Source organism: Lacerta agilis, chromosome 3 (assembly GCF_009819535.1).
Source record: "Lacerta agilis isolate rLacAgi1 chromosome 3, rLacAgi1.pri, whole genome shotgun sequence".
In the NCBI taxonomy this organism is placed as follows: domain Eukaryota; kingdom Metazoa; phylum Chordata; class Lepidosauria; order Squamata; family Lacertidae; genus Lacerta; species Lacerta agilis.
The window spans coordinates 93282729-93310674 of record NC_046314.1 but is presented as its reverse complement, the minus strand read 5'-3'; the positions used below and the strand labels follow the sequence as shown (position 1 = coordinate 93310674).

The 27946-nt window shown below is 44.5% G+C and overlaps 1 protein-coding gene across 2 annotated transcripts in view; it reads right to left on the bottom strand.

Moving 5' to 3' along the window:
* The window catches only part of PTPN14 (protein tyrosine phosphatase non-receptor type 14), a 112431-nt gene that overhangs the window by 20402 nt on the left and 64083 nt on the right, over positions 1-27946 (bottom strand). For both annotated transcript variants that reach the window (XM_033144776.1, XM_033144777.1), the window contains exons 4-13: positions 20070-20167; positions 15888-15955; positions 11813-11883; positions 10306-10393; positions 9245-9333; positions 7935-8022; positions 6446-6528; positions 3673-3730; positions 3177-3255; positions 61-1541 (exon numbers count right to left, since the gene is read on the bottom strand). In XM_033144776.1, the coding sequence (XP_033000667.1) occupies positions 61-1541; positions 3177-3255; positions 3673-3730; positions 6446-6528; positions 7935-8022; positions 9245-9333; positions 10306-10393; positions 11813-11883; positions 15888-15955; positions 20070-20167 (2203 nt within the window). The remainder of the gene's footprint in view (positions 1-60; positions 1542-3176; positions 3256-3672; positions 3731-6445; positions 6529-7934; positions 8023-9244; positions 9334-10305; positions 10394-11812; positions 11884-15887; positions 15956-20069; positions 20168-27946) is intronic.

Below are 27946 nucleotides of genomic sequence, written 5' to 3'. Positions count from 1 at the left end.
CAGTTCGATTCACGAGATTCCGCTCCACCCCACCTGTGTCCTAATTGAAAATATACTTACCCTCATCTCTCTTTCTATGATACTGTCTTCAATCGAAAACATTTCCGACACGGGCCTCTCCTTCACTGGCTCTTTCTTGACTCTTTCCTTTACACTTGTGAGGTCCGGTTCAGAGATGGATGGGCCGAGTGAGGACCCATTGACTGACGCCTGATCAGTCCGAGATATGCTGATGGCTTTCGCAGGACCCGGCCTGACAGCCCTGGCTCGAGACGCGGCCAGCAAAACGTTCGCCTGCTCATTCCGCAGGGCTCCGTTGCTGACGCTTTTCCTGGGGCCCGGATACTCAGGGGGAGGTTTGTTTGGTATCCTAGCCAAGGCAGCCTGCAGCTGAGCGCTGTACTCCACGTTTTCGTGGAGCGCCGCCATGGAAGGCACCGATTCCGAAGCTTCTTCGTCCTCTTCGCTTTCGCTGCTGTGTATCAGCATTGTGGCGTCCGAGAAGGTCTTCTTGTGGTGGTAGCGAGGGAGCTGCTGGACCTCGTGAGCCCTGGGCACCACTTCCTCCGGCTGCAGCTGCTCGCGCAACGTGTTCCTGCGTGGCAGGGGGGCGTTGAGGCTCTTCAAAGCCATTGCCTCTATGCCGCGCACCATGTTGCTGATCACTTCCAAGCTGTGGCGCTTGTTGACAGCTGCGTGGTGCTTGACCGCCATAAGGGGCTCACTAACTTCCTGGAGAGACTGGTGAACCACCGGGGAGCTGTCCTCTTGGAAGGTCTTTACCAGGAGCTGCACCTTGCGAGTGACCAGGTCGGGGCTGCTGCCGCTGACATACTTGTGGCGGTGACTCGCGAGGTCGGGTGTGCTGGTAGCAGGGCGGGGGCGCGGATACGGCGGCGGGGGCCTGAAAAGGTAGTTTTTTAATATGTGTGCCGTGCCGCATCTCTGGTTGTTGGGGACTTGCATGTTGGCCAGCTCCGGGGTGCTAACGGTGTGGGAAATGGAACTGGCCGCTGCTTTCGTCTGCGCAGCGTTGATGGGGTTCACTTGCTCAGATGGCGCGGCGTGTTTTTTGTAAGTGCCCTGAGGCCCGTACGTAATGGCGTAAGGAGGCCTCTCCCGGATCTCCGGTTGACTGTACACAAGGTCTTTGGGTTGGTTGTACGCATGGGTGTTCCCAATGTTGAGGTTCCTCAAGGACTGGCTCTGGCTGTCCGGGTGTACAACCCCCCTCTTCATCTGCCTCATGACCGTCTCGTAGTCTGGCGTCGGCCTATAGGAAGGCACAATGATCGCGCTGTGCCTATGGCTTGGGATGTAGTCCGCTCTCATGATGTCGCTCCCGGGGATGCTGAGGTTGGAGGACACCGGAGAAGCCTGGATGAAGTTCTGCGAGTGGTTAAGAGAGTTCATGCTCTGGGCGCTGCACACGCTGCCGTTGGGAACGTTGCCGTTCAAGTAGCTGAAGTCCATCGCGCACCTGTCCAAGCTGCTCTGAGATCTACAGTAAAACATATCTTCGTTTCCGTGGAAAATGCTGTCTGTGGGCAGGAGAAAGCGAGAAACGAATGAGAAACATCATGAGCAAACAGGCTAAGGACAGTGGGGTAAGGGATAAGAGAACGTAAGGTGGGTCTTTTGGACTAGCAACCTGTTCTGACAGTGGCCAACCAGATGCCTGTGGGTAGCCTGGAAACAGGAATGCAATGGCACTCTGCCCACCTGTGATTCCCAGGAAGTGGTATTCAGAGGCATATTAGGTCTGACAGTGGAGACAGAGCATTACCATCGTGGCCTTCCAAGAGAGAGGGCCTTCCAAAACTCTGATGACCACATCGCCGTCCTGCCTGCACAAGCTGGGTCTCCCCACTGCTAGCTATGGAAGGGGAAAGGAGCCCAAGGCATAGTCAGGAGCCAGCCATAGTCAGGAAGAAGAATGTGACCAGCAGGGATACAGCTACGAATCACTTCCTCTTCCATTAAGAAAATGCCAGTGTTGTCACAAGCCAACACACTCTTGCAGACAAATGACTCCTAATGTACACATGGATTGCCCATCCCTGCAAAACACAGGGAGACATCCCTCTCAACACAGGAGACTTTCTTTAGGCACATCTCCCCAGATGTGTGAAGCAAACTGTCTCTCCTCCTCCACCACCACCTTGTTCATTTAAATAGGAAGCCTGCTTGCTCATCTTAGTGCACATGGCGCTGGATTATGGGCACTCAGCCATATTACTGTAATACTGAGTGTATTGAAATTTGTTGGTGGGGAGAGGATGCCAAAACAGAACAAACACTCTTTTCCAAAATCAGCAAAACAGTGGGGTAGAATGAGAAGCTCTCAGCCTCTAGAGCAGGCAGAAATGACAGTGCAGAAATACAGTATTAATGATCAGGGATGGTCTCTCCCCTAATCCACCCTCTCCCGCCAGACTCCTGCCATTTAAAAATATTCTCTCTCTCTCTCTCTCTGCATCTTTGGATTTTGACACAATGAGAGAAGTGGGGGGGGGGGGGAGAGAAATACACTCCTGTTTGAAAGGTGTGGTATATTTTCCTGACCATTAAGCCAAAGCTTGGTGGGATAGCACATACCGCTTAAACAGGGGGCCGTTTCAGCACAGTAGCCAAGAGATTCAGCTGCTAACCAGGAGGTCTCTGGTTTCAATCTCACACCTGCCACAAGCCAAGTTGCTGGCCTTAGGGCAGGCATGGGGAACTTTTGGCCCTCCAGATGTTGCTGAACTACAATTCCCATCAGCATGGCCGACGGCCAGGGATGACAGGGGATGTAGTTCGGAGCAATATTCGAAGAGCCAACGCAAGGCACTGTCTTTTGTCCTCATCTCTTTCTTGCGGATGTGTAACCCTACTGTCCTACCCTACAGTTTTATTACGCAGGTAAGTGAGATCAAGTTTGTGAAGTGCTTTGAAAAATCTAGGCGCACTATACGTGAACAAGTGGAATCTGTAACAAAACGTTGCAGCGTGGAATGCTTCTGTTTAAGGTTCCAGACACTCTCCCCCCCTCCCTTCCACGTTCCATTCCTTCTTCTCTCTACTCCCGGCAGAAGCCTGCCAGCATGACCATCGCTTGACGACTTAATAGCCCTATCCATGTATTATTTTCTATTGCTGTTGTTGTTTTTAGTCGTAATATCTGTGATAAATACCTTGTGAATTGTGAGTTTCCGTGTAGTGCTCTCCACACTGGACGTGCATAGGTGGCATAATAAATGGGTGTTGCCTTGGCTAAAATGCAAAAAGGGGGGGGATGCAGTTGGATACAGAGTTATAGGAAACGGTCTTCTCATGAATCAGAATCCTTGGTCCAGCTAGGTCAATATTGTCTACACTGACTGGCAGCGGCTTCCCAGGTTTCAGGCAGGGAAACTCTCCAGGCCATATCTGGAGCTGCCAGTGATTGTACCTGGGGCATAGATCGACCACTGAGCTATGGCCCTTCCCCAAATATTCACCCCCCCCAAAAAAAGAAAGCATTTAATGATAGAAGGAGTCTTGTACTGACTTTTCAAGTAATCTTTCCACAAAACACTGCTATGCTATAACTATACTATAGATTTCTGTAGTTATAAAAAGAGCTCTAGATTCCCTTCCCCCTTCCTTGGTGCTTGTTGTTTAGCTTGTCACTTATCCCAAGATATTTACCAAGGATGATCGACTCCAGGTGGGCCGCCGCCTAATAGGAGGAGGAGAATTTGATTGTCTGTGGGAGAGAGAAAAAAATGAAGGGTTTTTTAAAAAATAAATGTCTCTTTGAATAAGAATGTACACATCATACTGTTAACTTCCAGTGTTTCGTATGCGTGGTAATGGGGAGATTCTGGAAGGAGGCACCCCAGAAATATGTCCTGTGACAGGAACTCTGAATAAAAGATACTGGCGAAATACCAGCTATGAGAAAGGCTTAAATGAGAGGCCTTTGGGTAAGCCAGTGGGGGTAAGCTTCGGACGTGTAAAAAAATATATCCTGAAAATGCAAGGAGGGGAGGAGTGAAAGGGAAAGAACTAAAGCAATTTGAGAAATAAGGACTAGGAACACAAGGCAGTTCAATGTGGTTTAGGCAGGGAAGAAAACCAAGAATCTGGGAGCATAGCAAGTCACCCAAGAGGCAATGCACACACACAAGCCAAGAGAGGAAATGTTAAATAAGTGCTGGACATGATGCTAGAATAGCAGGATGCATGGCGGGAGAACTTCAGGAGAAATTATGCTAGAATGGAGGAAGAGAGCAAACGAAAGAGAAAAGCATTCACAAGACAGAGCAGGAGTAAAGTGCTTACGTGTAGAGAAGAAAGGTGGAATTTCTCCTCTTACAGTTTCTGATCTGGTGAACGACGTTATGTGCAATTAGAAAATAAGACACACAAGAAGAAATGCGAACAACAGAGCCATTTTCAAAAAAGCACAGAGAAAAAGGTTTTCGGCTAACAGCCACAGGCCTCGAATAGTCTTCTAAGAGAACGATTAAACCCATGTCTTATTTTATTGATTTTTGAAGGCATCGCCCATGCCTTAGGCAAGGCCGCGAAGGCAGTCAACCACAACCAAAATGGAAATACAACGTAAAACACAACAAAACTAGAAAAAGATGAGAGATACCAAATAATATAACCTGGCAATCAATAAGTGGAAGCAGGGCAAAGCCATCTTGCAGCCGCCATGAACATGTATAAATGGCAAAAGAAGGGGCAGGGAAAGGTAGCCCAGAGAACTTTCTCTGTGGCAGCTCCTAAATTGTGGAACTCCCTCCTCACAGAGGCCCATCTAGCAACATCGTTATATGGATTCCACTGAATGCTGAAGACATAGCTTTTGGCCTTGGCCTTTGGCAGTTCAGGTATTTTTGTGGGACATGCCTCTTTGGCATTGTTTGATCTATAATGCGCTGCCGTTGCTTGGAATTGACTCACACCCTGTGATTGCTATCTGATGCCCTTCTCTGTGCGCTTCCTCCACAAGAAGTTCAGAGGGCAGCAACACAAGAATGGGGCTTTTCATTGGTGGCTCCCCACTTGTGGAATGCTCTCCTCAGGGAGGCTTGCCTGGCACCTTCTTTGTCTAGTTGTGGGCACGAGGCAAACATTTTCCATTTCGCTTGGGCTTTTTGGTCCTTAGCATGAAGGCTTTTAAAGTACAGTGGATCTTCCGGATACAAATTTAATTTGTTCCCGGGGTCTGTGCGCACCCCAACAATTTTGTAAGAAGAGGTGCTGTTTCTGGGCACGCACGAGGCACACAGAACACTTCTGTGCATGTGCGCGTGGCAAAACCCAGAAGTGTACTCTTCCAGGTTTGCTGCGTTCGCAACTCGAAAGTTACGTTACCCAAAGGTAACGTAACCCAAGGGTCCACTGTATTTGTGTCCTCTTTTGGTGGTGCATGATCCGCTAGACCTGTTTTTTGGGTTTTCATTTATAGGGTTTATTGCAAATGGTGTTACTATTTTTGCTGAGTTTGCACCTCGCTCTGAGTTATTTTTATAAGTAAAGTAACTAAATAATAATAATAATAGCAATAATAATAGCTTAGCTTGGTTTTATAAACTGTTTTCCTTCTTTTAATTGTACGATCGTATGGCTATAAACAACCCTGGGTGACACATGGAGATCTGCACATTGTCACAATGCATCAATAATAATAATAATAATAATAATAATAATAATAATAATAATAATTTATTATTTGTACCCCACCCATCTGGCTGGGTTTCCCCAGCCACTCTGGGTGGCTTCCAACAAATATTAAAATACATTAAAATGTCACAGATTAAAAACTTCCCTAAACAGGGCTGCCTTTAGGTATTTTCTAAATGTCAGGTAGTTGTTTATCTCTTTGACCTCTGATGGGAGGGCGTTCCACAGGGCGGATTATATTTTCTTTCTTATATTATAATTGTAAGATTATTGTATAATCTTAGAAGTTTGGATAATCTTAGTAGGGGCGTGGCTGTGACAAAGGGCTCCCTGCACTTCTGAATATGCCACTAGACCACTGGTAGCCACCCTCCCTGTGCTACTGCCCACCTCTGGCTGGACGTTCATCTATCAGAGGTGCTGTAGCTGCATCTGATATGACAGATCCTGTACCTAGCAGAGGGTTGGTCTCCACAACTTCCCAAGGCCCTTTTTAACTCTCCCATTGCAACCAGTGTGTTTCAGATTGTGGCTACTCTTTCATCCTAAAATGAGCCTCCGAGTTTACAATCGAGAAAGCAAGCATCATTTATGCAGGCCTTTGCTTGGATTTCTGAACTACAGCAATTTTTCTCTTGGCTGTGTTTCTGCAGGTGAGGGTGGAGGAGAAGGGCAGGTGGGGAACAAATAACAAAAATGGCCTCCGAAAGCCTGAACCGAAATGAGGTCGCTTCACATTTCACGAGCAGAAGCCAGAACTGGAAAAAAATGGGAAAGTACTCACTCTGTGCAGATGTTGTTTTGCTTGTAAAACTTGTGCTTTGCTGCAAACAGCCGTGAAATATACTTGGCATTTTCAAGGTCGTCCTTTAAAAAGTTTAAAGGGTGGAGGGGAGCAGGGAGACAAGGGAATGCAGGAAAAACATTTAATTACACTGTGACTAGCATAGCAAAGGGTTACGTAACGGTGAACGCGCTCCTCTAAAATATTCAGTAGGAATAATGCTTTGCTCCAGAAACACACATGCACAAATACCAGCATCCAAGTCCCCATATCATAGGGATGCTGGTGCTAATGCAATAGAAATGCTAATGCAAACTAGTCACACCATTGGGAGCAGTTCAATGGTAAAATGGTGCTATGACAAGTGTCAAGCCTAAGGCTTCAAGCCCTGTTTCATGGAAGCATCTGGCTTGACATGGTGCAAAGCAAGAGGCTGAGCTACAGATACCAATGGTTTGATCCAGCAAGGCTTTTCTTTTAAAAGACCAAGATCTGATTTACAGGAGGTTAAAGAGAAGCAGCAGGGCACACAGCAATGAAGCCCATCCTATGAGGTTCCCAAGGCGTTTGGCTGCCCACTGGTAAAAATAAAATTAAAAAATTGACAAGATGGATTCTGGACTCAGCCTGCAAGGCAGTTCTTTTGTTGCTACAAAACTGGGTAATACTGTTGGCTAACAATTAGGGTTGTGCACAGCTCCCTTGACCCTATGCAGAACCCTGGATTATTATTAAAATTTATTAAATTTGTTCACCGCCCTTCATCTGACAATCACAGGGCAGTTTCCAATATGAAAACACAAATATGCATACCATAATCACAAATAAAAACAACCTGCCAGTTTAAAAGGCCATAGATCAAGTTGAACCAACTTGGATTGGCCCCAAATCAATCCATGGCTGGAGCTCATGTTTAATTATGGTTGGGAGGAGGGGTGGAAAAAGAAGCAGAGACTTTCCTCTGAACAGTGAGCAGGAAGGTTCAGTCCTGCTGGGTGCTTCTTTGCAATCACCTTCTGTATGGGAAAGATACTTGCAAAAGTAGCGCAGCCTGCAGGATCAAATCCTCCACTCATCAGCTGGTGAGCGGAGGATTCAATCTGTTTTGCCGACATGTTCCCTGTTGACAACACACCAGTGAAGCAGGCCCCTGCAGCTTTGCCATCTGATGTGCTGCCTCCTGACAGCCTCGGATCCCTCTGGACAGCCTGACTTGATCCAAGGCTGTCTTAACCTAACTTTGCCCAAGCCCTGTGTTGGCCAGGCTTGAGCTGGATCCAGTGCACAGCCCTACTAACAACCTCAGTTATCATTCACTGAATTCCCTTTCCAAGCTCCTGGGGTGGGGTTGATCTCACGGACGTTAGAATAGCACACTGGGAAATCGTCGGTAAGAATCCATCACACTTAAAAAGTTTACAATGAAGATCCTGTGGTTGGGAGAGGAAAAAAATAGCCCTTAAGGCTTATCTTTTAATGCTTTGCTTACTGTATGAAAGAGCACAGTTTCTTCTTTGTTGAGCAGTTCCACAGCAATGGAAGACTTGTTGTGTGTTATATTCCCGATATCATTCCACCTGCGGAGAAGCAAGTTTGCTGAAACAGACATGCCCTTGCGAAGCAGCCAGAGTTGTCACAATTCTTTCAGTACAAGGAGAATGTTCAGTAACTGTTTGGATCAATCAAGCCTCTCCATGCTTTTAGCTTGTGAAAATTATTATCGATGACCTGGCTGCATGTGCAGAGTAATCACCTAAAAAGCAAATGTAAATGCGTCTTTGCCTCCAACCAATTCATGTTAATGGTTCTGCAGATGGGAATGCTACGCAGCCAGTGTCGTGAAGTGGTTGGTATGTGGGGTGAGGACCTTAGGAGACCAGGGTTCAAGTCCCCATCAGCCACGAAGCTTCCCTTGTAACCCTGGCCTGACTACCTCATAGGAGAGGGAGAATCCTCCCTTGAACTCTGTGGAGGAAACATGGTATATAAATGCAACAATGAATAAATAGATAAAATAAAACACCTTGTTTTAGGAGGGGAAGCAGCTGAAACAAAAACGGATGTGTTGCGTTTATTGATCACTTAGGGGGGAAAAATAATCTCCCTTTTTTGTGCAAACTCATGACCTATAACAAAATACAAACAGGGCTGTATCCAACCCTGCTGTTCTGCTAGAGCAGCAAATTAGTCCCACTTAGAGCAAATAAGAAATATGAGCAGCTCTCAGCCATCACCAAAAGTTTCCAAGGAGCTAGTTGGTGTCATCAAAGAAGGACATTCCATAATGTCTGTGCCACAAGTGAAATGGCCCTATGCTGGACCTCAGTTTATGAAGGCTCCAGAACAGAACCTCAAACTAGGTTTGAGAGCTTCTGTAACAGTGTGGGAGGCAGTAACGGGAACAGGAGCCAGGCAGAGGAACTGGCAAAAGAAATCCTCCCTCTTCATTTCAGTGGAGTCTCTTTTGTCAGTGGGATCCCATCATTGGATTAAATTGAATAAAATTGGGTTGGGTCCAGTTTTCATCCAGCCAGCCAAGTTGATGGAAATCAAGCTAGCTTTGGATCGGGCAAGCACAAAGTTTCCTGATTCAGGTAGGTAGCAATGTTGGTCTGACGCAATAGAAATATATATTAAAAATTTTAAAAATTGTCCAGTAGCACCTTAGAGACCAATTAAGTTTGTTCTTGGTATGAGCTTTTGTGTGCACGCTTTCGTATGCATGGTCTCTAAGGTACTACTGGACAATTTTTTATTTTCAAAAAATATTTCTACAGAGTTTCCCGGTCATGTTTTTACCTGTAGATCACTGTGGGCCTTCCCATTCTGTTCTTGACAAAAATCCCCATGCAGTAGATTCCAAGGTGCATGTCATTTCCTTGATTGTCCTACATGAATAAGAATAAAAAATGTAAATGTTCAAAATTTAATTCTACCAAACCTTGAAATAAGCGGCGATCACAATATATATATATATAAAAACAAGAACAAACAGACGACAACAAAATCCCATTTCTGATCTAGATGCCTTTTGCACCAGATATTTCGGTTTGAACAAACCTCCCATGAGAAGATCTGCACCGCTGATGGAATGGACATATATCGCATATCAAGATTGAATCCACACAAGGTCGCTTGCTTCTTTCATATAAAACATTCCAGAGAAATATCATCAGAGGTACAATGGAGCAATAACAGAACCAAGGACCTTGCTGTGGCTTAGGACGAAGCACAATTTGAATTAACTTCTAATTGCGTTTTTCTCTGGATCCACCAGAGAAGTGTGGAGTTAGTTCTTACAGCAATGCTTACTGCGCCCCCTCCAATTTGTGTTTACCTCACTTTGATGCTTACCAAACACTACAAAGGAGAATGGATTAGAGAATTGATTTGCCGCAGCGCAGGACTTTAAACCTTTGATTTCTGTCAGTCGTCCAAAAGGCTCGACATGGAATACTGCATCAATTTCTGGTTTCCGGTGCAAAAATCATTAACTTTGATGCAGGCTGTCACAAGATTCAGAACACATCGAGAGGAGCCAAATTGTTTATTTCCTTCTGTCCCTTCGGGCGAAACAGACAGTTGTCCAGATTCTTCAAATCAGCTGAAGCTGAGACAAGGGCAGATCTTCAGCTGAGATGTGCCTTAGGGTAGAAATCAGATTGCCCCTGGCAGATAAAGCTACAGAATACCTCCACAAACAATGTGGGGTGAGGGTGGGGGGTGGAGGCCGACTTTGAAAGCTAAAAACTGCAAAGTTTTGACTTATTCTGCAAGCTGGTTGCAAGCTGTTCAGGACGTCTCATATTTTTCTAATACAATAAAAGGCCTCCGTTGGAAATTAAGTTGTACTTCCTTACCTTCACAGGGAAGCTTTCCTGCCCAAACCCATCTAGTCGTTCTACTTCACTGATGTATAGGAATTCCGCATCCGCTGCAGAGATGCCACTGTAAACAGAGTTAAGAGAAAGACGGCTCAAGATTGCCCAGAGGACCAAAGATTCTTGGTTGAACCCTTGGAATTTGCTAACTTAGAATTATATAGGGGTGCAGAAGGCTAGTTTTGTGTCCTCCATATGCTCTTGAACTACATCGCCCATCATCCCTGACCATTTGCCATGCTGGGTGGGGCGGGATCTGATGAGAGTTGGAGTCCAGCAATATCAGGAGAATGGTACATTGGGTGCCCTTGATCTAGGATAATGATAACATTCAAAGGCCAAAATAGTTTGGTCAACCCTCCTGTCCCCCAAACCTAAACCTAGGCTATCTAGATCTCATCGAAAACAGTCCGAAGATGAAAATGAGCAAAGCCAAAGGAAATTTTATAGTCATGCAAAAACGGTACCACCCAGTCACTATCTGTTGCTAGTATTGGATTCCGACGGGAATTAAGCTATTCTTTTTTTAAAAAAATAATAATAATATTTAATTGTTTTTTTGATACAAACATCAACCGCAAAAGACACATACAACAAAAACCATAATAACGCAATTTGACAATTCAGATTTGAATATACTGATATACCTTTGACTACCATAGCCGTCAACATTTCCCTTTTCTTGCGAAGAATCCTATTCGGATTAAGGGAATTTCCCTTAAAAAAAGGGGAAAGTTGACAGCTATGATGACTACACCTTTTTAAACAACATTTTCCCACCTCTCTCTCCTCCCCCTACTTCCCATCACTATCCGCCTTATCGCTTAAATATTTGTTCCAGATTTCTTCATATTTATCCATTCTTATTTTGCGTCAACATGCAATTCGTTCGTATGTAGCTAATCTGTCCATATTATCAATCCATGTGCTCAATGGAATCTTTTTGCGGCTCTTCCAATTCATCAAAACAAGTTTTTTTTTTTTTGCTTCTAATTAAGCTATTCTCTCTCAACCTCAGCGCCCACTGTCAGCAATAGATAACAGCCCCAGCCTTCACTACAGGCACAAGCGCAATCCGATGCATGTGCAACATCACAGTGCTCAAAAATAATTAGCAAGCACAATTTCCTGCATGTAACAGTCAAATCATGCTTCCCCACCCACCTGAGAGTGGCCACCCAAATGCTTCTGGGAAACTTACAAGGAAGGCTTGAAAGCAACAGTGTTGATTATCCCCAGCATCTCCTCGTCAGAAGTCCACTGCCTTTGAACTGGCTGGGTCCATTTTGTTACAATGGCTGATAGGCAAGGAGCCACCCTTTCCCTAAGAGATGTCATTCCAGACCATATCAAAGCCACTGGCCAAAGCAGAAACACAAGGTTGCGGGAAACAGCACTGCAGGCTAAACCTACTCCAGAAACAGTTGATGATGAAGGAAGGCAAGCTGCCTTATCTGAGCAACACACTGACATTTTTGGGTCTCACCTGTGTTTTGTGTGCACCTTGGCTACTTTGTCAGTCAGCTCCTTCAGGGATGCTTCGTCTTGGATCCAGTCCTAGAGAGATGGAAATAAAACAACGATCAAGGAGTTGGAGCAACTTCCCTAGAGGCAAAGGTTGCCATATTCGGTGCTTTATTCATTTAGAAAAAAAGGTGAGTAAGCGGGGGACATGACATAGGTGTGTACAGTTATGCGTTGTGTAAAGAAAGTGGGCAAAGACATTGTCCTCCCTCTCGTACAGCAATATAATGTTATAGATTTGGGTGGACCACCACCATCCCGAACCCTAGAAACCCTGCATTCTGAGGTGGTAGAGTCCTTCCAGGACTACAACATCGTTCTCTTGTAGATGAAAGCTCAACTTGGAAGCTGCCTAGCACGAAGCCTACAAACCATCTAGTATAACAGAGGCCACTGAGCAAAAGACAGAAAGGAAAAGTGCTTACAGAGCAAACACATTCATAGAACCCATCCAAGCAAACCATTCGTTTTGCAAGATGGGTTAATTAAACTGACCCATTAAGAACGCAGGAAGCTGCCTTATAGCAAGGCACACAATTCCATGCTCTCCCAGGTTTCAGATATGACTCTTTCCTAGTTCTATTTGGGAACACTGGAAATGGAACCTGGGACTTAGGAGCATAACAAGAGCCCTGCTGGATCAGGCCAAAGACCCATCTAGTCTAACGTCCTGTTCTCACAGTGGCTAACCAGGAGGCTATGGGAAGCCCAAGCTCAGGACCTGAGCATAGCAGGAACATCTCCACTTGTGATTCCCAGCATACTGCCTCTGACAGAGGAGGGAGAACACAACCATTGTGGCTAGTAGCCAATGACAGACTTATCCTTCTTTTGCATGCAAACATATCTTCACCACTGAGCCTCAGATCTTCATCAGAGAGGGGGATTCCTCTCCAATATAGACACAATCTCCCCTTCAAATGAAATATACCCTAGGGGTATTCCATTGCACAGAAAAACGTAAAATAATATTGAGGAAAAACAGCTTATTAGCTCCAAAAGGGAACCGCTAAGAAACTCTAGGGAAAATAATACAGGAAAGAAGAGCTACCAGGTAAGTTTATTTCTGCTACGTACTTAGGGTTTTGAGATGAAAAGCTTTGCTCCCGGTTCTGTTTTTTTTTTAAAATAAATATGCAATCCAACACACTTGTGATCTCAACAGTTAGGGGGAGAAAGATGTCTACATTGTAAACACGGTTTGCGTGTGGCACGGGTTATCTTTTTAAATCATCCGGTGCAATACTACAAAATGGAATCTGCCCATAATTTCAAAGTTGAAAAGAAAAAGAAAAAAAGCCATCAAACTCTGAGTGATTATTTTGGAATGCCTCAAGGCTGTGTGTATGTATACTTAACCAAACTGCCTTAGTTCTTGCTCACTGGGGGCCTCCCCGTAATATTTGTTCCTGACACTGAAAAATGTGAAAGCGGTAGCGTGCTAATGAAAAATGGCATGCTACGTGCCTGTACACAGCTGCACACCTGCAAGGCGTTCTGTGTACATAACTTTGTTCTTTTCACTGCTGAAGAAATGCCATTTGACACATATTGTAGCTGCACAAGATCAAACACAGTCCGAAGGCAGCAACCTTTCACCGGTTCTCAAGTTTGCTATTCCCCCTCCCCGCCCCCCTCGCAAGAAACACCTCACCTGCCAGCAAAGTCTTTGGTCCATTGACTATGCAGTTAATAAGGGCTTACTATTAGCCAATTAAGTAAACTATCCCATGCGGACATCTAACTCTTTCCAGTGGGTGGACACCGTTAAAAAGCCAGGCAGGATGAAGGTACCAATTACAGCATCGAGTTTGGATGTGGGAAACCTTCCTTCAAATATCCAGTTAGCTATTACATTGAACGATAGGTTACACATGCTCATGGCACTATTTTAGCTTCCCAGTACTCCCACAAAGTAGACTTATGTATGCGTAACGCAGAGTAATGAGTTGAAACTCCCTGCCAAGTGTGCGAACAAAAGAAGCGCCCTGCAGGATCAGGCCAAAGGCCCATCTGGTCCGAAATGCTGTTTCCGCAGTGGTCAGTCAGATGCATACGGGAGGCTGACAAGCAGGACATGAGCACAACGTCCTTCTCATGATCGTGAGCCCCAGCAACTGTTACCTATGAGGCATACTGCTTCTGATACTGAAGGCAGCCTTATCCTTCATGAATTTGTCTAATCCCCCTTTAAAGTCGGCCATTGGTATGTCCCAGGGAAGCAGATTTCACAGTTTACCAAAGCACTGGGTGAAGAAGTACCATCTTTTGTCTGTCCTGAATCTACCACCTGAACAAAGGTTCTGGAGCGAGTGGTTGCAGACCAGATCCAGGCGCTTCGGGAAGAAACTGATTTTCTGGATCCATTTCAATTGGGGTTTAGGCCCAGTTTTGCCACAGAAACTGCTTTGGTTGCCCTATATGACGACCTCTGTTGAGCGAGAGACAAGGGAAACATGTCCCTGTTAATTCCTCTCGGCCTCTCAGTGACTTTCGATACCATCGACCATGGTATCCTTCTGGAGCGACTGTCCGAATTAGGGGTGGGTGGCACCACTTTGTGGTGGTTCCAGTCCTACTTGGATGGTTGTTCCCAGAGGGTGTTGCTTGTGGAATGCTTTTCAGCCCTGTGGAACTGTCAATGTGGGGTTCCGCAGGACTCAATCCTATCCCCCATGTTGTTTAACATCTACATGAAACCACTGGATGGGGTTATCAGGAGGTTCGGGGTACGTTGTCAGCAGTATGCTGGTGACACTCAGCTCTGTTTCTACTTTACATTTGCAGGTGAGGCAGTGGAAGTGCTGGACCAGTGTCTTGCCTCGGTAATGGACTGGATGAGAGCCAACAAACTGAAACTCAATCCAGATAAGACTGAAGCACTGTTAGTGGGTGGTTCCCTAGACCGGATGGGTGGGAGATTGCCTGCTCTTGATGGGGTTACACTTCCTCTGAAGGAGCAGGTTCGTAGCTTGGGGGTACTCCTAGATCCTTTGCTGTCGCTCCAGTATATGAAGTGAAAGGTCAGTTTTTGCTCCTCCTCAGTTGTGTCCCGGGAAGGCCCACTTGACCGGGAAGGAGGCAGCGACTGATGTACGTGCACGGGCAGGGCTTGGGAGGCAGGGTTTCTGGAAGGGGTGGGGCTTTTAGGCTTTTGTGGGAAGTGGCCATCAGTATACAGTAAGCCCTCAACTTAGATGGAGGTTACATTCCAGGGATCGCACCTAAAGACAAAATTGTGTATAGTCCAAACAAAATGGACTATATGAATTATGGTGCTGGAGGAGACTCTTGAGAGTCCCATGGACTGCAAGAAGATCAAACCTATCCATTCTCAAAGAAATCAGCCCTGAGTGCTCACTGGAAGGACAGATCCTGAAGTTGAGGCTCCAGTACCTTGGCCACCTCATGAGAAGAGAAGACTCCCTAGAAAAGACCCTGATGTTGGGAAAGATGGAGGGCACAATGAGAAGGGGACGACAGAAGATGAGATGGTTGGACAGTGTTCTCGAAGCTACTAACATGAGTTTGGCCAAACTGCGGGAGGCAGTGAAGGATAGGCGTGCCTGGCGTGCTCTGGTCCATGGGGTCACGAAGAGTCGGACACGACTGAACGACTGAACAACAACAACAACAAACAAACAAAATGGGTGCAACAGTGGGTGGGAATTCCAAAGCCTTTCCCCCCAGACACCATCCCCATTTCCATTTTTATTTAATTTGCCAAGCGCATAAAGTTGAATATGCACAAATCAAATGTGCGTCAATTGCGAGCTTACTATATTCCAAGGTAGGAAGAGACAAGCACTTTTCTCCACTGACTTCTTGAAATTTGCTGAAGGTCACGGCGGATCACTTAACGAGCAGAGCTTGGATGGCCATTTGTCATGTCTGCTTTAGTTGAGATTCCTGCATTGCTGGTGGTTGCATTAGATAACCGTCAGGTTCCCTTCCAACTTTACAATTCTATTATTCTATGAAGCAGGAAAAGTCTACATGCAAAAGGTGAAATGAAAGACCAAGGTGTATGAACTCACCATAGGAAACAATACATATTCCCGGAGAAAATCATGAGATGCAAATTGATGGAAGTCTCCAAAATCAGCTGGAGAGGAAAGAGGGAGAGAAAATTAACCCGCAAAACACACTAGCTCAGCACCCCCTGCACATGAAAGTCTCCATCTTGAACAGATACAAAGATGTTTAACATGCAGAGAACTGGAATGTCCATTGCCAATATGAGAGCGTGGTGTCAAATCTGTGACTTAGAAGGAAAAACCCAATGCGCACTACCAAAGGAAAGACCTTTTCTCACCAAAATATATTTTATTCTTTTAGATAAAAAAACAAAAGCAAACCCTTATTTAATTTAAACACAGATTGCTTGATTCCTCCCAATTACACACTGCCATGGAATCCATTCGGATGAAAAACAGTTTAAAACTACTGGTATTTTAAACAAACTAAAACAAAACATGCATGCACACACACAGGACCACAAATGTTATTATTTCATCACTTATTTTTCTAAAATGTTTCAAAAAGGAACAGCTTTGGGGCATTTCCCAGTTAGGATGATGTCATCCTCTTGATCACAGATCACAGATTTGAGGTAGGGTGCGTGGATTATTTATACATGGCTTCCATTTCCAGGAGTGTACCTCCCTCACCTCTTTCTCTTACTATCACACATACACACAGAGAGACACCCCCATATTTGTGACCCGCCAAGCCAAACACAGTTAACCAGGAGCTTGATAATCTTCCAGATCATTACGTCTTGGAACACATACTATAAATGGGGCTTGCTAAACCCCTTGCAGGTTGATAAGACAAAGACAATGATCTGTGTTCAGTGTATCGCAAATCTCTTCAGGTCAGTATGATAGTATGCAAGCCCTCTCTTGTCCTACTCTGAAAAATGGGACGCAGGTGGCACTGTGGTCTAAATTACCGAGTCTCTTGGGCTGGCTGGTTGGAAGGTTAGTGGTTCAAATCCATGCAATGGGATGAGCTCCCATTGCGCTGTCCCAGCTTCTGCCAACCTAGCAGAAAGCCTAACAGTGCAAGTAGATAAATAGGTACCGCTACGGCGGGAAGGTAAATGGCGTTTCTGTGCGCTCTGGCACTTGTTACGGTGTTCCGTTGTGCCAGAAGCAGTTTAGTCATGCTGGCCACATGACTTGGAAAGCTGTCTGTGGACAAGCACTGGCTCCCTCGGCCTGAAAGTGAGATGAGCGCCGCAACCCCATAGTTGCCTTTGACTGGACTTAACCACCCAGGGGTCATTTACCTTTACCTTTTACCTACTCTGAAAAACAATTAAGTTTTCTGAGCATTTCTGGTGAGAAGCTGGCAATGGAAGATTCAATCCCTATCCTTTGCTAAGGAGGAGATAACCAGTTGTTGGTCTTGATAAGTTCCTTCGCAAAATGGGGACAGAAAATTCAAGCGGCCGTGGAAAAGAGAACTTGCATTTTTAGACTTCTTCCTTTTTTGAAGTCTCCAACCCCCCTGGGCGAGATGGATGGAAATCCTGCCCGTAAGTCAAAGTTGCAAGGTGAAGTCTACCAGAAATGTTCTTTCTGCAACATCTCGAAGGTTGCAGAATTCTTTTTCTCATCATTTGTAGAAGTTTCGGTATCTTTTTAGGAACTTGTGCAAAAACTTTTCTTCTAGTCATGAGGCACTGTAGGTAGGGCATTGGATTTTAAATTCTGGTTGTGGGTTGCTCTACCTATGTGCTTACTCTGTTAGGGATGGGAGTGACTGAACAGGGCTTTCTATGTATCACTTGTATTCAGCACATAACACCATGCAAATAATTGTATTCATTTTTCAGATGTTTTGGAATTGGGAGAATGAGGGTAGAAGTATTTCCTGAAGGCTATAATACTGTCTGTAAAAGACTCTTCCCCCTACCCCACTTCATTTTAACAGAGAGAAATATTGCCCAAGAGCTCTTGCTTTCTTTTATTTGAATCAGATCAAACGCTGCTGAAAAGGTTCTCAAGATGCTGGAAATTCCCCTCGTAATTTACACTAGTCAAATATTCTTGCAAAGCCTTCAAGACAATTTCACATGATTACTGGGTGCCAAAAATGCTGTTTCATTTCATTTCACATTATAAATGTGTGTTTACCTCTAAACTAGAGGACACAAGCAGATAAGAAACTGTGCATGTAATTCTTTTTATTTTTTTAAAAAATCTGCACACCAAATTTTTTAAACACACACACACACAAATCTAAATGAAGCAGGGGGAAACCTGTAGGAATTCCCTATGTCACTTTTCAATCAAGGACATTGCGGGGGACAGGGTGGAACTGTAACTGATTGTATGTTTAAACAAAATAAAAAATAAAAAAATTCCTTCCAGTAGCACCTTATAGACCAACTAAGTTTGTTCTTGGTATGAGCTTTCGTGTGCATGCACACTTCTTCAGATACACTGTAACTGATTGTATGTTTGTTTGTTCCTATATTCAAATTTATTATTATTATTTTTAAAAAATAAGGTCAATAGGTCATGCAGAAAATTAACAATGTGAGCACATAAGGCTTTCTGAATGCTTACAACACTGGAACAATAGAACACATTCTATCTCAGTCCACAGTCAAGCTTTTGGAGCTATGCCCTGAGAAAACAATGGCTTCGTTTGGCTGTACAGTGGTTCCCCGGGTTACGCACTCCCCGTGTTGCGGACATTAGAGTTGCGAACACCCACAACTTGGAAGTATTTCCGGAGCACACGTGACCCCCGGATGCGCATAAGCGTTCTGCGCACTTCTCGCATGCGCAGAAGCGCTCAAATCACGCTTCTTCTGTTTGTTTGTTTTTTTGTGTGTTCGTGATACGCCCGCCCACATTACATACCGCAACCTAGAACGGATTGTGTATGTAACCCGGGGTACCACTGTAATGAGAAACAATGATTTTCTATTATAAGAATGAGCTGTGGTGAACCTTGGCCTCATGCAGTCATCCTCGCATCTCCTTCCTTCCACTTCTGATTTTTAAACTAACCACAGTTTCCTATTATGTCCTAACTGTGGCTCGTTCAGACTATGATTAATGAGAACAAGTCAGAATCTGGAACCACTTTGATCCTGGTTGGCTATCATTAAAATCACAGATTAAACAAACCAGTTTCCCGAGTCAGACATCTTGGGGAACTCTGGTTAGTTTAAAACAGGGGTGCCTAACCTGTGGTCCTCCAGGTGTTGCTGGACTCTAAAACCCATCAGCCTCAGCCAACAGGATCAACAGCCAGGAATGATGGGGCTTGTAATCTAACAACATCTGGAGGGTCACAACTTAGCCAATCATGATGCAAAACTACAACTCTCCATCCCTAGGTTATGAAACAGAAAAGGGGAAAGAGGAAGCAGAAGTACACTCATTCATTTAGTGGAAAACCATGGTTTACCCACTAAAAGAACTAGACTGCTGTTTAGCTAGTCACAATCTATAACAGTAGTTGCAGGGTAGGCCTCTGTTTCAAGAGTGGTGCAAGCAGACTCTGATCTTTCTACCCTACCATCTGATGCTATAGACCAGGCTTCCTCAACCTCGGCCTTCCAGATGTTTTTGACCTACAACTCCCATGATCCCTAGCTAGCAGGACCAGTGGTCAGGGATGATGGGAATTGTAGTCTCAAAACATCTGGAGGGCCATGGTTGAGGAAGCCTGCTATAGACCAGCGCCTAAGAGCATCAGATGAGGAAGCACAAGTTACAGGTTCAAGACCTGTTCCTAAAATGATTTCCCCCTCTTTTTCAACATTTGTTCACTCTCAATGCTTCTAGTGTAACTTCCAGCTAACTGGGATGGGCAGACACATAATGAGAAAGAGAGAGAGAGAGAAAGAGAGAGAGAAATACAGTGGCTAGAATGTTAAACTGCACTTCAAATTAAAATTACGTGTTTCAATCTCATGCAATAGTCCTGGGAATCTCCACCTTAGGAAATGTAGTGAAATAAATTTCTATATCAGGAATTATTTCTTGGGGGCTGAATTCCACACATATGCTATTTCCAAATTATAAAGTGGCACTTTTAAAAATTTCAGTCAGTTGCTGTCATCTGAAATATTTTGAATCAAGCCAGCCACAATGTTCAGCAGGTTGCCATATCTAGTCTAACTGGAAGGTATTCCTGTTGAGGTCAAATAAGCAGATGATATGAGAAAGAGTGAGCAGGTGAGTTTGCCGTACCTTGAACCGCCAAGGCAGCTAACTTTATCCCATGTTCCCGTGAAGACCGCAATCGTCCATCAAGAACATCTTTTTTTACCTGTAGGTAATACTGATACCTGTAAACAAGAGATACAGCAAAATGAAACCAACAGTACCTACATTTGGGATTAAAGAAAGAACAAAGAGATTGCAGTGTTGGTTACCACCTCATAACTTAACATACCCAAACATTTTATATGGTTTGTTGTGCATTTGAACCAGAGGCCGAGTGCTTCAGCATGGAAGAGAAATGCCTGTTCTAAATTCCAGGATTCTCAACTGCATACAGAGCCTACATAGCAGACTCCTATGCTTGTTTCTCAGGCTCCATTGTGGTCAACAGGACTTACTCTTGCCTTTTCCTGCTGTGATATATCAAAATCCAACCAACACAGTGCTACTCCAGATAGTCTGCTTAATAAGCATTCATCCTAATTTGCTTTCACAAAAGCTTGTGTGGAGGTTATGCATTCATTCTAACACATTTGCATGGGAGTTATATAACAACGAGCATTCATCATTGTCCTCCCTGCTCTGTGTTTACAGTGGTACCTTGGTTCTCAAACTTACGGTAATCCGTTCCGGAAGTCCGTTCCAAAACCAAAGCATTCCAAAACCAAGGCGGGCTATCCCATAGAAAGTAATGTAAAATGGATTGATCCGTTCCAGACTTTTAAAACAACCTCTAAAACAGCAATTTAACATGAATTTTACTATCTAATGAGACCACTGATCCATAAAATGAAAGCAATAAACAATGTACTGCAATAAACTGGGTTCTACACAGTCACAAAAACAAAACAAAAAAGAGCCGCAAAAACAAATACGCAAAATAAATAGCAAAAATAGACAGAACTCAGCATAACACTCAAAACAGAAGTGTGGCACTCAAATCGGAAGCTTAACGCTCAAAACGGAGCTGGTTCGGCTTCCGGAAATAGTTCGCAAACCGGAACACTTACTTTCAGGTTTGCAGTGTTTGGGTTCCAAGTTGTTTGAGGACCAAGGCATTTGAGAACGAAGGTACCACTGTATACATCTTCCCACACACACCCTCCACTTTTTCCTGTCACTTTCCTAACTGCAAAAACTCTATCCCCCCCCCCCTTAATGGATGCTTTAATTATTATTATATGGGTGTGTTGTGCCAGGGCAACAGAGGACTTTAATCCACTTTAATAATGCAAACCTAAAATTTCCAGTATGTGCTTGAATCCGCCCCTGAAAATACTGACAGTCTGGAGGCTGCTGATAATCATCTATAAAGATGTATTGTAAGAAATCAATGGAAATCTCTAATACGTTTTCAAAACAGTTCCTATAGTGTTTTTGCAAGATGGTAGCTATGAGTCTGGAGCATCTGAAAAACGCCTGCTGAAAAACATTTGTTTATTGAAAGGCAAAGCTGTTCTTCTCATTCTCCAGGGCCACTAAAAGATAGAGATGCAGGAGCTGGCCGCTAGACAGCACCAAAGTTCCGACCAAGCCTGAATTCTCCAGCTTGCTGCACAGTTGTGACATTATAATTAAGAATGCACTTCACAGCCTTGCTGAGCACTGGAAAAGGCTGGGGAGTTTTGCTAGATGCTAAATTTCTGAAGGCCTTTGGGGCTTGTCTAAATTAGGTTGCCTGGAAAGAAAAATAAGCCTGGAGTATGTGAACAGAAGACCTTCCGTTAGCAATGGGAGAAGAGTTTTCCCTGTTTTGACTGTACATAAAATCGCTGCAAGGTTGCCAATCTCATTTCAACGGGTATGCATGGGAGTGGAAAACAAGTCCAGGCAAAGATGGAATTACAAGATGGTTGTTTCCCTTCAGCAGAAAACGTGAGTTGTAACCTTACGCACCATCAGATGCATATCACGGCATTTACAGTAACAGACTAGAGTTGCACTTAGGGAGTAGAACAGGGCAAAAGTTTTAGCCCATCCAAGTGAGAGCAGCAAGGCAGAACCATCTCTTTCTGTCTGAAGCCCTGTCACATTCTTTATCCTCATTACTGTACCATAGAACACATATTTAAACAGCAACAGCATCCATTAAGCAGTGAGGCTTGAAAATGTTGCCCTGTTCTGTTCATAGACCATGTCCATGTGACTAATACATGAAAGGGGTTAGAACAGGCTTCCTCAGCCTCGGCCCTCCAAATGTTTTTGGCCTACAACTCCCATGATCCCTAGCTAGAAGGACCAGTGGTCACAGATGATGGAAACTGTAGTCTCAAAACATCTGGAGGGCCGAGGTTGAGGAAGCCTGGGTTAGAGTTATTCTAGAACAGCCTTTCTCACCCCCGGATGTTGGACTACAACTCCCATCATAACTAGCTAGCAGGGCCAGTGGTCAGGGATGATGGGAGTTGTAGTCCAACACCATCTGGGGACCCAAGGCTGAGGAAGGCTGCTCTAGAATGCCATGATTGTGGAGTTGTGTTGTTGTTGTTGTTGTTGTTTTAAAAAAGAAGAAGCTCAGGCATCAGAGATGGGCCTTGCTGGGCCTCTTCAACTCCACTTTTTAGCTGTTCTCAAGGAAGTATGAAGTAAAAAAAACAACAACCTGAAAGCATCTGCAGAAACATACACCATACAGAAACACTCAGTGGAAGATCTTGGTTTGTTGACGTAAGATGGGTGAAACAAAATGGGCCTGCACTAATTTCTGTCTCATACCATAGGCTGCATGCTATTTTTTTCACCTGTAAGTACTATAACCGCCAACTGATCGATTGAGCAAGTACAAATTGGGTCAAGCGCAAGCGCAGATCAATGTGATCAAGTATCAGGTGCTCACACCATTCTATCAGGAGGCGTGTACCACACAATGTGGGAAATCGGGCCTTTAGTGTGGTGTGCCCTCTAGAACTCCCTTCCATTGTATATCAGACAAACGCCTTCTCTATGGTCTTTTCAGTGCCTGCTCTGAAGATGTTCCTCTTTCAAGAGGTCTTCCAAAAATCTTTATCTATGTGCTGTTGCTGTTGCAAACTTCTTTTTCATAATGGTTTATAACTGTTTTTATATATGCAATTGTTTTAACTGTTTGCAACTGTTATATATATGCTGTTATATTGTAAACTGCTTCAGGATGGGAAGTGATTCATAAGTAAGAAGTTTTTAGTGTTTAAACTGATTAAGTTTGGGTACATCTGCATAACATCAAAGCCTCACCAAAAATGTATTTTTATTAAGTATATTTTATTCAGATCATTGATTTATCAACAATGATTCCAACTAACAGCCTTAAATTAATAACATCACAATAAACTAAAGATAGCATAGGGTTTACACTGCAACTGAACTTATTATTCCAGTTAGTTGGTCTCTAAGGTGCTACTGGAAGGAATTTTTTTATTATTATTCCAGAACATCTAAAAAACAACAACAACAACCCACAATTGCTCTATAAATCCATTGGGTTGATTTACACATATTCTGTTATAAGTAGGTTAAACTGATCATTGTCACTATGGCGCAGATCTTTTTGATTCATTCCGACTCTGTAGCAGGTATGTTCTTATTCCAGTTCTTTACAATCACTACGTTTGCAGCAGTGGTAAGGTTAGTTTCCACTTCTTGATCATTTCTGAGGAAACGTGTTTTAAATAAATATATTTTTTAAGATACTAAAGGAAATGTGCGGAGTAAAGAAACCAATATGTTTGCGGGGAAAGGCCATTTCTGATGCATTACTTTACCTTGCTATAGGTAAAGGACGGAAACAGTTCCCCCCACCCCCCAAAAAATAAAAAAATAAAAACACCTGTATGCTTTAAACTTTCAGCTCAATCAATTAAAATTGCCCTCTGCTGGATAATCAATGGAAGCTTTTGTTGATCAAACAACCATTCCAGCTGTCTAAACCATGGGTCTCCAAACTTACCTGGCCTCGGGCGGTTCCTCCGGCACCGATTGTGCGGCGGGCCGGCCGGAGGGTGAGGAAGCGCACGCCCATACGTGTGCGCACTCACTTTTTCCGGCGCGGCAGTGGAAATAGCTTGTGCACATGTGCAAGCGTCATTTCCAGTGCACTTCTGGCATGGTGTGGCACCGGAAATAGCTTGTGCGTATGCATGGCACACAGGCCTCCACAGACCAGTGCCACGCCGACCCGGAGATGGGCAGCCATGCCGCGCCGTTAAGAGCAGGTGTTGTGCGCCGTCGGGGGCTGGATAATTGGCCCGTGCGGGCCGTATCCGGCCTGCGGGCCTTAGTTTGGGGACCCCGGTCTAAACCTTGCAGCCTTACTGTGACTGCAGGGTGCTTCATCAGCGCAATCAATTCCACTTGCAAAATGGATCTTTCCTCGCCTCTCTCTGTTTGCACCCCTTGCCTCCCTCAGATCTGCTCTGGACGATTGGGGGGAAACCCAGAAAAGATTTAGGGTATAGGATGGGAGGAAGAGGGGGGGGAGTTCTGTTGCACCCGTGCGAATCCTTGCACTGATGGAGCTTGATACTTAGCGCTACACTGGATGCAACCCACTGTCTAGATACTGGATGTCTCCAAGCTATACTTTCAATTGGGTGTATTTGAAAAATTAAAGGAACGTGCTTAATAGCAGCTTATAATATAAAACATGCATCTTGGTTGCCAGCAAGGTACAACTCCTTTTAAATTCCTCTCTATTACGTAATTACTGGATGGACCGGTAGCCTGTTAATTAAACAGCCTAGACCTGTTCCCATCTTCCTGGCAATTTCTCAGTGATATGAATGGCTTTCGTTTCATTTCATTTTTTAAAAAAATGAAAACGATGCAGAAGAACTATTGATTCAGTGAATCATGGAACTAAGGAACGTTTTCTTAAAATGTAGCAAGTTTGGGATGAAGAGGCAGCCGAGTCCCTAGCAGCTTAAAGATAGCAGTGAATTGCGAAACAGGAACTGAAGTAGGCTGATATGTGTGTTATAAGAGAGGCAGCGTGGTGCAGCAGTGAGAGTGATGGGCAAATACCAGTCCAGAGAGACCCAGGTTCAAATCTCCAAGAAGCCACAAAGCCTGCTGGCTAAGCTTGGATTGCTCACTTGTCCTCTGGGTGGAGAACCATATACGCTGCCCTGAAGCTGTTAAGAGAAAGGAAGGATAAAACAATAACTGATAAATGGATCAGGTTTAAGGCAGTGCCATGGGGGCAGGAATGCCAGCCTTGGAAAGTGAAAACTGATGGATGTGCTCTCACTTCTACCTGTTTGGCCTACTGCTCACCACAGTTCAGAGGACTGTCTATCATGCCAACTGGCAGCAGGGTTCCAGACAGGGATCATCCACTATGCATCTTATGGCGTGAAATGGTTGGGGCAATATGTTTTTCTCACCATACTTTTGAGATCTCCTCTCTTCTTTGATTCTGGGCTCATTCTCTACTTGAGGGGGAGGGCGCAGGGTAAGGGTGAGGGAACTGCGAACACCACCTGGGAAGAAATGTTCTCCCACAAATCTTACTCATTTTTTGTCCTCAACAGATTTCAGGTTTTGGATGTACTAAAATAAACATTCTTTATTATTATTATTTTTTGAATTGGTTAGTTGTTTTACTTGCCTGGGGCAACCTGAAGCGCCTTGCAAACAAGCAAAGAGAAAGGCAAGAAAGCTCCAATATAGATACATTAAAACCAAGGCAAAAGAGACACTTAAAATAAATGTATTAAGATTAAACCTTTGGGTTGTTTTCTTTTTTTTTTAAGGGGGCAGTAATATAGCATGTGCCTTTGCAACAAAATGGAAGGCATGCCTCAACCCAGCCCTTGAACTCTTGAATTAATTAAAGCAAATTACAGTGAGACAGAGTACAATGCATAAGCACACCAAACTCCCTTCACAGCCACCTATTAATCAGGGTTAATCCAAAATAAGGGACCCAGGTGGCGCTGTGGGTTAAACCACAGAGCCTAGGGCTTGCTGATCAGAAGGTCGGCGGTTCGAATCCCTGCCACGGGGTGAGCTCCCGTTGCTTGGTCCCAGCTTCTGCCCACCTAGCAGTTCGAAAGCACGTCAAAGTGCAAGTAGATAAATAGGGACCGCTCCTGCGGGAAGGTAAACGGCGTTTCCGTGCGCTGCCCTGGTTCGCCAGAAGCGGCTTAGTCATGCTGGCCACATGACCCGGAAGCTGTCTGCGGACAAACGCCGGCTCCCTCGGCCTATAGAGCGAGATGAGCGCCACAACCCCAGAGTCGGACACGACTGGACCTGATGGTCAGGGGTCCCTTTACCTTTACCTAATCCAAAATACCAGGAGATTCAGGACAGTACCAGAAACATGCAGGTTTTGGTTGTGGATTTGTTTTGTTTTTTCAAACATCACACACACGCATACACATTTCTGGAATAGCCTCCAATTCTTTACTCCCTTTTCAAAGACATTCTTGAGCATACCTCAGCTGAATTAGGACCATAAATTGTAGCAAATCCGAAACAAGGTGACAGCAATAAAAATTAAAAAAAAGCACAGAGGCCCAATGGGATTAACCCAATTTGTCAAGCTTGGAAAGCAACAAGGAAGAGACAATTTAAAAAAGAGAAAAGGCAGTTGAAATGAGTGGGGCAGGAAGCAAGAAGGTGGGAGAAAGAGCGTGCTTTCCTTTCCTTTTTTTTTAGAGTCCCAGCTGAACACCATGTGCTTCTTATAACTAGAGTGCTGAACAGTTTGCACTGGGCATTGGCTAAGTCAGTGCCTGCCACTCGAAATAATGGGTTGGAATTCTCAGCACCCTGCTTTCTCTTGTTGTGACCACTCTCTTCCCAGGGTCTTGATCATGGGTAGGCAAACTAAGGCCCAGGGGCCGGATCCAGCCCAATCGCCTTCTCAATCCAGCCCGCAGACGGTCTGGGAATCAGCGTGTTTTTACATGAGTAGAATGTGTGCTTTTATTTAAAATGTATCTCTGGGTTATTTGTGGGGCATAGGAATTCACAGTGGACCGGCTCCCTGCTGAAAAGGTTTGCTGACCCCTGGTCTTGACCTTTTATTTGTGTTATTTTTAATACGGGATCCAGCATGCTGTTCTCAAGGTGGCCAACCAGGTGCCTACAGAAAGCCAAGAACAGCACCCTCCCCACTTCAGCTCCCCAGCAGCAACTGGCATAAACAGGCATAGCTGTGTGGTGGACATAATTATATCGCTCTCACAACTAGTTGCCATTGACAGCTTTATCATTCATACATAGCAGCTAAAGGGGGCACAATAATTATTTAAGAAAGGAATGTCAAATTAGCACTGCAATGCAATGCTTTATATGGGGAACTTGAATTGAAAAGTTTTGCATAACTGGGATTCACATGATGGGGGTCAGACTATCCCACAGACAACTTCCACGCACGGTAAGCTCACCATAATAGAGTTTAATTGTGCCAAGCCACACCAACTGAATCATCCCAAAATATGCTTCTGCTTGCCTTGAAAGGGACACGCCACTAACATTACAGTGTGGGGGAAAGTACTGTAGCTTGGGTTACATACTGAAGCAATGTGAGTCAACAGTTTGAAGATTCCTCTGGTATTCAGCCAGGTTAATGGCCAGGCCAGATAATGAGATTCATGCTAAAAGAATCTGAGGATATGAGATGCGCTGTAAAGTCTTCTTGTAAAAATGCTTTCAGTACGTGGAGCACGTGGAACCATCCTTGGTGGATCATTCTTTTATATTTATCATTTACTTGTTACCCACGGAGTAACTTACTGCAATCCTTTTGTTCTTTCCCACATTTCAAATATGTGGTCCAGAACAAGTGTGATGCTGAAAACCATGGCATGCCTGATTATTATTCCCATTTTGCAGGTCAGGAATTGTTTCAAATCTTTCTAAGCTGTCTTTCACGGCTATATAGCCTTCCTAAGGCAACTTGTGTTAATAGCAAATGC